This window comes from Dermacentor variabilis, chromosome 8 (assembly GCF_050947875.1).
Source record: "Dermacentor variabilis isolate Ectoservices chromosome 8, ASM5094787v1, whole genome shotgun sequence".
Classification (NCBI taxonomy): Eukaryota; Metazoa; Arthropoda; class Arachnida; order Ixodida; family Ixodidae; genus Dermacentor; species Dermacentor variabilis.
Genome location: NC_134575.1, coordinates 69,605,332 through 69,613,140, shown reverse-complemented (window position 1 = coordinate 69,613,140; position 7,809 = coordinate 69,605,332). Strand labels below are relative to the sequence as shown.

Below are 7,809 nucleotides of genomic sequence, written 5' to 3'. Positions count from 1 at the left end.
TGCGCCTAGGCAGTGGCAGAAGGAATACCGCAGGCCCAAGTGTCGGACGCTGGCGATCACTCCGAGCAGGCGCAACGCCACCTCGGGTAGCAGCTCACGGACGGCCGAGTTCCCTTGAGCTTTGATCGCGGCATCCGAGATTCCGGCATGCGGTGTTCTGTCTGGTGCTCTGTAAGCACGCGACCAACACCACCGATAATTTCGCTACGTGCTTGCCGCACCGAAACTAAAACGCCTTTAATTCCTTCACAAAATCCCCATTGTACCTCGCAGTCAAATGTGGAGGAAGTGGGCACATTACGGTACTCCGGCTGTATGCCGATATAAGTAACACCCAAGCGGGAGCTTTATTGTAGGCCCTTTCAATAGGAGCAAAAACATGTAGAAAAGGAAATGTGCTAGAGGAGAAGCGAAAAACGCCCATCTGGGTGTTTTTTTAATAGTGCACGGCATTTCACGCGTGGCAATGGACAGTTCGCCATTAAGGGGCCCACCTACACATCTTCACAGGTCGGTCACCTCCACCGAGTGGAATGGCACTGATCTTTTGCAGAAGAATGCATATCAAAGGACACATAAATGTTGTAGAGAGACCACTTTAATTACTAGTAAACATTCATTCACTTCTGCCAACTTCCGCATCTAAATGTTCTTGAAGTCACTTTAGAAACGTTTTGTTAAACTTTAAACTATAAGAAAGCGACGATGAGGAAGCGACGCTGTAGTTTGCGGCTAGATAAAAACGTGTTTTTTTTTACAACAGACAGAACGACTTTTACCTGCAGCTAAACCTGTATAAAGGAGGCGCGAAAGGACCACTTAATTTTCACCGTTCAGTTACTGAGGGAAACAGTGCCAGTTTTGCAAAGAAATGAGGCCCTATCGTCCCTTTCTTCTCGTTTTATATGCATCCGTAGTCTTCATCAACTGTAAGTGTTCCACAGGCTGTTTAAGATACTGTTTATATGACACACGAGTTTTAATAGCATATTTGTGGCACAAGTATCAGACGACTTGTGGTTTTGATTTACACCCATAAAAGGCAACTTGATGTTCATAGAGCCAGGCATCCGAGGGTCACGCGCACCCTTAAAGAGGTTCAGTGCTCGTTCAAAGGAACACACATGTACGATGCTACGTAAATTTATGGCCTTATTTGCGTTCACCATGTGCTTGATACAAGGGCTGTGACGACAAAATCGTTTTGCTCATTTAGAGCCGTTAGAATTTGTGTTTCGTTTTCGAACCGACAACATTAAAAAAATTGCCACCCCTTCTAGTGAGTGAAGATGGTCAAACAGCGAAGCTGTGTTAGTTACACCGAGTGTTACACCATGCAAGCCAAACTTCGCAAGCAGCCTATAATGTAAATCTCGGGCGCGCAGCTCAGTGTCGGTCCCTCGGCAATGCCGTTGAACTTCGGATTCTCAGGCGCGCACTTCGGGATCGGCCTCCCGGCGCTGCCGTTTAAACTCGGCATCTCTGGCGCGCAGCTTGGGGACGGCCCTACGGCAATCAACCCGTTTACGAGCCAACTATCGCTGACGCTCGCGACAGGGACCATCTTTCTCAGGAGTACGGACTGCTCGTGGTCTTCACATAGAAGTAGTTAGGCTGGAATGTACGGAGCCGCTAATCCAAAGCTTCGTATACGGGGCGGAAGGCCGACCAGTGGAGATACGGACGCTGCAATCATTTTGACGATTGATTGCACTGGTTTGACGATTGACGTGGCTGCCGACAGCCGCTTAAATTATCAACCAAACTAACCAATTGTCAAAACGATTGCAGCGCCCTCACGCAAGAAGTGGCGGCAGCAACGCGCTCCTAGTAACGCGCTTCAATCACTGGGCATGGTTTGTTGGCCTGAAACCACCAGCATAACATTGGTCTCTTACGCAGCCGGGCGGAATCAATCGTCTAAGAATTCAATGCCGATGTAGCTAGATCACCTAAAATGCACTGTGCAATCACCGTATAAGAATCGCGAATAATATAGCATTCTCACAGGGGGAAATGGGTCACTTCAACCTATTTTCCCTTTGTTGACCTCTTCTTTTCCTCTCTCGCTGGGTGGCGTGGCTCCTACTTAGCCGAAGTGTGACAACGACATAATTAGCTGTGCCTGTAATCGAGTGGTTGGATGGTGGAATCAATGTTAAATGTTAGTATAGTGCAGAACTATCGCGGAAAGTACACATCCTCATTGCACAAACGTTTCAAGTTATTGCGGAGAACCAACTTGCGCACTGGGTTTTATATTCCTACAGAAGTCTAAACTTGCTGACAACGATCTTACGGAAACACTTTTATTTGCTCTAGATGTTAGTGCTGCATATAATTATTTCCGTGATGCCGCTGTTGCCTTGTTGACGTAGACAATGTAAGAGGGTGTTGTGATCCAAGAGGCGTAGAAAGACAAGACTTCAAATTGAAGCGGAACTTTTGAGTGTCTATCAGCGCGAAAAGAAATGAACAAGACACGTGTTGTGTTTTTGAATTGATTTCTTACTCGTTTGCGCCAACCCATACAGACATGGATGAAAAAAGAAGAAAAAGTAAGAGAAATAAGCAGTCGTAATACCACACTCAGACTTAAAATCAAAAGCAAAGCCACCCAGCAGAAAAATATTGCAGATAAGCAGAGTTCGTTGGACGCCGTACGCATAAGTGAACAAGTCAAGCAGTCTACTAGCATGCGTGGCTAAAAGGTAATAGCCAATAAAATTGCACACTTACTGAGCCCTTATGACACATTATGTAGCCACGCGGAAGCGGAAGATTTCAATGTTCTGACTACCTCTCGGTCGTCTGATGGTCAGCATTATGCAGCATGCCTAAAAATTATAGCCGTATAAGCGGTGATAAAGTGAGCCAGAGCAATGATCAAAAAGGCGCAGTGAACTCTTTCTACTTAAACTGCTGTTCTAAAGGTTTCTCAAGTCCCTTAGCACTGGAATCATTCACCTGAAGCTTGAATGGCATCGCAGAGGGTCCAGGTAGGCACCAGGTGACGTCAGGTTACGTCAGGAACGAAGCCTGAGATTGCATGGCTAAGTAAAGAGTGGTGGGCTTGAGAAACGGCTCGATGAAGATTGAGAGCGAAAGCTAAAAGACCATAGCACAGCACTGAATGGTGGCGGACCGCTTGCACTACACCACAACTTGTCTTTTTTGAAAAAAGGCTTTCACCGAGGAGAGAGAGGCAACAGACGTAGTTGGTTGTGGCCGCTTTGTCTGAATTTGTCTTTGATCTCCACCATACTGGCACTGTCAGCTGAGTCATGCTGAAGGGAAGAAGGCTAGGCTATGGTACAAACGCCCATACAGGCGCTAACGCCCTCACGGGTGCACGAGTTCACATTTTACATTCGTTGGTCTTTTTATTGTCTTTGATTTACGGACCGCCATTGTTATTGTAGCCGCGTGACACGGACAGTTAGTCAAGAGGCGAACCGTAACGTCGACTATGGTATGTAGGTGATTTCTCCAAGAGCCAAGTGTGGTTCGCACATTGCTCGGGGAAGAATTATATTCCGACGAAGTCGCCAAGCTTGTCGTTTCACAGCTCTTTAAAACCAATGGTATCAGCGACCTTCCTAACGCTTCTTAATGACCGCCTCTGAACAAGATTAGTGTACGTCTCGCCCCGCACACTCTTCTTGCGCATACAATGCGTGGATGGACAACTTTATTTATTGCGTCAAATTCTAAAGGCACCCGTTGACGAAATGATAAAATCTCTACAACAATAATTGACTAAACACAAGTGAATTTACGTTACTTTATGAAGAGGAAGGTACTAGATTTTGTCTTCACATAGGTCATTGTTCGTAAATGTGGCCTTGTGTATGGCTGATTGCCTGATTGCTAATGACACTGACGTTGACATTGGTGTTATTTTTTTTATTTTATTTATTTCATACTGCAGACCTAAAACAGGTCCAAGCAGGGTGGTTAAACACAACAATATTACAATGCATTATTCAATCAAGTAAGGTGGTAAGACACAACAGTAATACAATGAGTCAAACAATTGAAACAGGCAACAACGAGTTATTGCAGTCTGTTATAGTTCGGGGAAAAAAAGAATACTTGAATACATCCGTCCGTGCAAAATAAGGTGTTAGTGAATTCGGATGATGGTGTCGAGTAGGCCTAGACGTTGTACTGAACAGATACGATGCAGGATTAATTGATAAGTCTCCATTAATAAGCATGGTAAGAAATCGAATTCTTAAGTGTTGCCTTCTCTGCTGAAGGACTTCGATGCCATTATCATGCATTATTCGTGAGGGGGAATCATAGCGAGAGAATTTAGAATATATGAATCGTACGGCTTTTTTCTGTACCCTTTCGAGACATTTAATATTTTGTTTAGTAAACGGGTCCCAAACAACACATGCATATTCAAGTTTAGGTCTAATTAATGAATAATAAGCAAGCAGTTTTACATTAGGTGGGGAATTTCTAAGTTTATGTCGCAAAAGGTATAATTTACGCAAGGCTGAAGAACAGATATTATCAATGTGTAAATTCCACGATAAGTTGTTAGTAATTGTGACGCCCAAATACTTATATTTTGTTACTTCCTGCAAGGCCAACGAACCTAACGTGTAACTAAAGGTTAGTGGAGCTTTCTGACGAGTGAAGCGAAGAAAGACCGTCTTTTCAGCGTTAAGCCGCATTCCCCATGTTTTGCACCAATCAGTAATGCCAGCTAGAGAAGCATTTAAATCAGTTTGATCATTGGTTGAAGTGATTTCCCTAAAAAGCACACAGTCGTCAGCAAACAACCTAATTTGTACGCTGGGATGGATTGAAGTAGTAATATCATTTATATAGAGTAAAAAGAGCAGCGGCCCTAGGACACTTCCTTGAGGAACTCCCGAGGTGACCGGAAGACAGCCAGACTGTTGCTGATTAATTTCCACGAACTGGCGGCGATTTGTTAGGTAGTTTGTTATCCATGCGATTAATATTTCAGGGAGCTCAAAATGTCTAAGTTTTAGTATTAATTTGTCATGTGGAACTGTATCAAAGGCTTTGCTAAAATCAAGAAATACGGCGTCAATTTGACCATTATTATCGAGGCATGAGGCGAGTGAATGAATTACGGTGACAAGTTGTGTAACTGTTGAATAGCCTTTTCTAAATCCGTGTTGAAAATTAGACAGCATTGAATGTTTATCTAGAAACTCGTTAATCTGGTTGCCAATAATATGTTCAATTAGTTTGCAACATGAGGATGTCAATGATATTGGCCGGTAATTTTCTAACAATGAACAGTCACCCTTCTTGAATACGGGTACAACTCTGGCTACCCTCCAGTCATCCGGTAATTTTCCAGCAAGCAACGAAGCATGAAATATAATAAGAAGGAACCTTGCAATAGTTTCAGCATAACGTTTCAAAAAAATGTTCTGAAGGTTGTCAGGACCGCAAGAAGATTTAGTTTTTAAGTTAACTAGCATCGAAACTAAGCCAGGGTATGAAATAAAATTCGCTTCGGATGGGTGAAACGTTTTGTCTGTAGATGAACTAATGCCAGAGTTAGAAAATACACTATGAAAATAATAATTGAAGTGACTCGCAATTTCCCTGTGATCGGTAATGATTGAACCATCGATGCAGATTTGTGCTACTGGCTTCTTTTTTTCGCTCAAGTAATTCCAGAACTTTTCGGGCTGTTCAACAATAAAGTTTGGTAGTACTATATTGAAATAGTGTTCCTTCGAGGTGCATACTGCACGCGCAAGGTTTTCTTTCATTTCTTTAACTCGATCAGGTTGTAATCGTGTTTTCTTTAACCTTTTTATCTTGCGGGTCATATGGATAATATCACGTGTCATCCACGGTGTTTGTTTGCGGACTAGTTTGTATTTATCAGGCACAAATTTATCAATACAGAACTCACACATGTTCTTAAAACGGTGCCAGAGTGCTGTCACATCACTGTCGTTAAAGTCGGTGAGACATGTTTCCATATGTTCTATTATGGCTGCATCATTTGCGCGTGAGTAGTCCTTGAAGGAACGCTTCACAGGTTTTTCAGATGGGGTGGAAGAGACTATGGATATATCGATACTGACAAGTAGATGATCAGATATACCTTCTATAACTGCAACGGTATATTCAGTTAATATTCTGGGCAAAAATACCAGATCAAGCAAAGATTGGCAAGATCCTTGCACACGTGTGGGTTCCTGAACGACTTGAATTAGGTCATGCGTTAGCATTATGTTAAGCATGCTGTTTAAATGTTTATTGTTCAGTGAAAGTGCTTGCAAACGCTCCCAAATGACGTCAGGTAAGTTTAGGTCACCCACAAGTAACAATTTGTTTGACTGGAATTGGGACATGCTTTCTTGTAGCTTGACTAGATATTCAGGTGATGCATCGGGAGGTCTGTAAATTGCGTACAAAAGGAATTTGTGACCCCAACACGTGATTTTTATGCACAAGCATTCAAGACTTTTATCGTCTTCTAGTAGAACAGCTTCTATATGGTGTTTAATAAGGACTGCAACACCGTCTCCCCTAGAATTCCTATCCTTGCGGAATACTTGATAACAAGGTGGGAACACATCCTCGTCACTTATTTCGGACCGCAGCCACGTCTCCGTTATAACTGCAATGTGTGGGCTGTGCTCTAATAAAGTAATTTCAAGATTTTATGTTTTGTTTAGGACGCTGCGAGCGTTTAGGTTAATAATACGCAAGTGTTTGTCGCATTCTTGGGAGGAGCGTCAGGTTTCTTGCTGCGAAGAGCGTTTATTCATTATTTTGACGCGCATGTTCTTTGTCTCATCCCAGAAAAAAATATCTTTATCAATCTTAAGTTTATCATGAATCAGGTACACTTTCTTACCCCCAAGTTTCTCAGCTTGCGCGCTGTCCCACAAAAGCTTCCTTTTTTTTTAGTGTAGCTTGTGAGTAATCGTTCCTAATGCTTATGCTCGTTCCTTTAAGCTTTTTACAGTTATCAAATATCAGTTTCTTTTCATTGAAATCCTGGAGATATATGATAACTGGACGGTCAGTACCTTTTCGGCCAAGTCTGTGAATGCGGCCAATGGAATGGCACTCCACTTTCAACTTATCTTTAATTACCTCAGTGATTATCTTTTCCTTAAGCAGCGCTTCAGTTTCATCGGGGATGTCAGTTATGCCATGAATAATTATATTTGACCGCCTGTTTCGGTCTTCCAGATCTGTTAATTTTTTTGTCTGGAAATCAATAACATGCTCCAGTGATCTAAGGGTGGTTTCAACCTGATCATCATGAGCAGGAGAAGCTTCTGAAAGTTTTTCTTCAATTTTAGCGAGTATTTGTTGAAGGTTACCAATCATTTTTTCGGCGTTGGCTAGTTGAGCTTTCATTTCGGAAATATGATTACGAATAGTAGTTTGACCCTCTAGTAATTGTTCAAACAGCTCTTTCTGTGTTGGACCAGGGTTGCTCTCGATGTCGCCACAAAGAAGTAGCTTACAAACATGAACACACTCATAGGCTAGATCGAGACATTTCCGTGGGCACGGCAGGACAATAATGCTACGACAATCGCTGTGCAATGAATTGCCGTAAGGACTACTGACCTGCAGAATACAGAGCAGATTTCTGGTCAGTGACATTGCCAGGCTGCGTCCGCCGTGCCCACTGAAGATGAACTCGTGAGGTGCTTGCTTTATAGCTGTACGGTGAGGTGACGTCACGCCATGACTGCCAGGTGGCGTCGCTAGCAGAGTCACGTTGTCAGGTAATGCCGTCGTTGGAATCTTGTAGGCGGAATAATCAGGACGTACTCG

The 7,809-nt window shown here is 43.1% G+C and overlaps 1 protein-coding gene across 2 annotated transcripts in view; it reads left to right on the top strand.

Moving 5' to 3' along the window:
* The first annotated feature begins 775 nt into the window (after positions 1-775).
* Positions 776-7,809, top strand: part of LOC142590316 (japanin-like-RA1) — an 88,902-nt gene continuing 81,868 nt past the window's right edge. For both annotated transcript variants that reach the window (XM_075702345.1, XM_075702346.1), the window contains exon 1: positions 776-929. In XM_075702345.1, the coding sequence (XP_075558460.1) occupies positions 872-929 (58 nt within the window). In that variant the 5' untranslated portion in view covers positions 776-871. The remainder of the gene's footprint in view (positions 930-7,809) is intronic.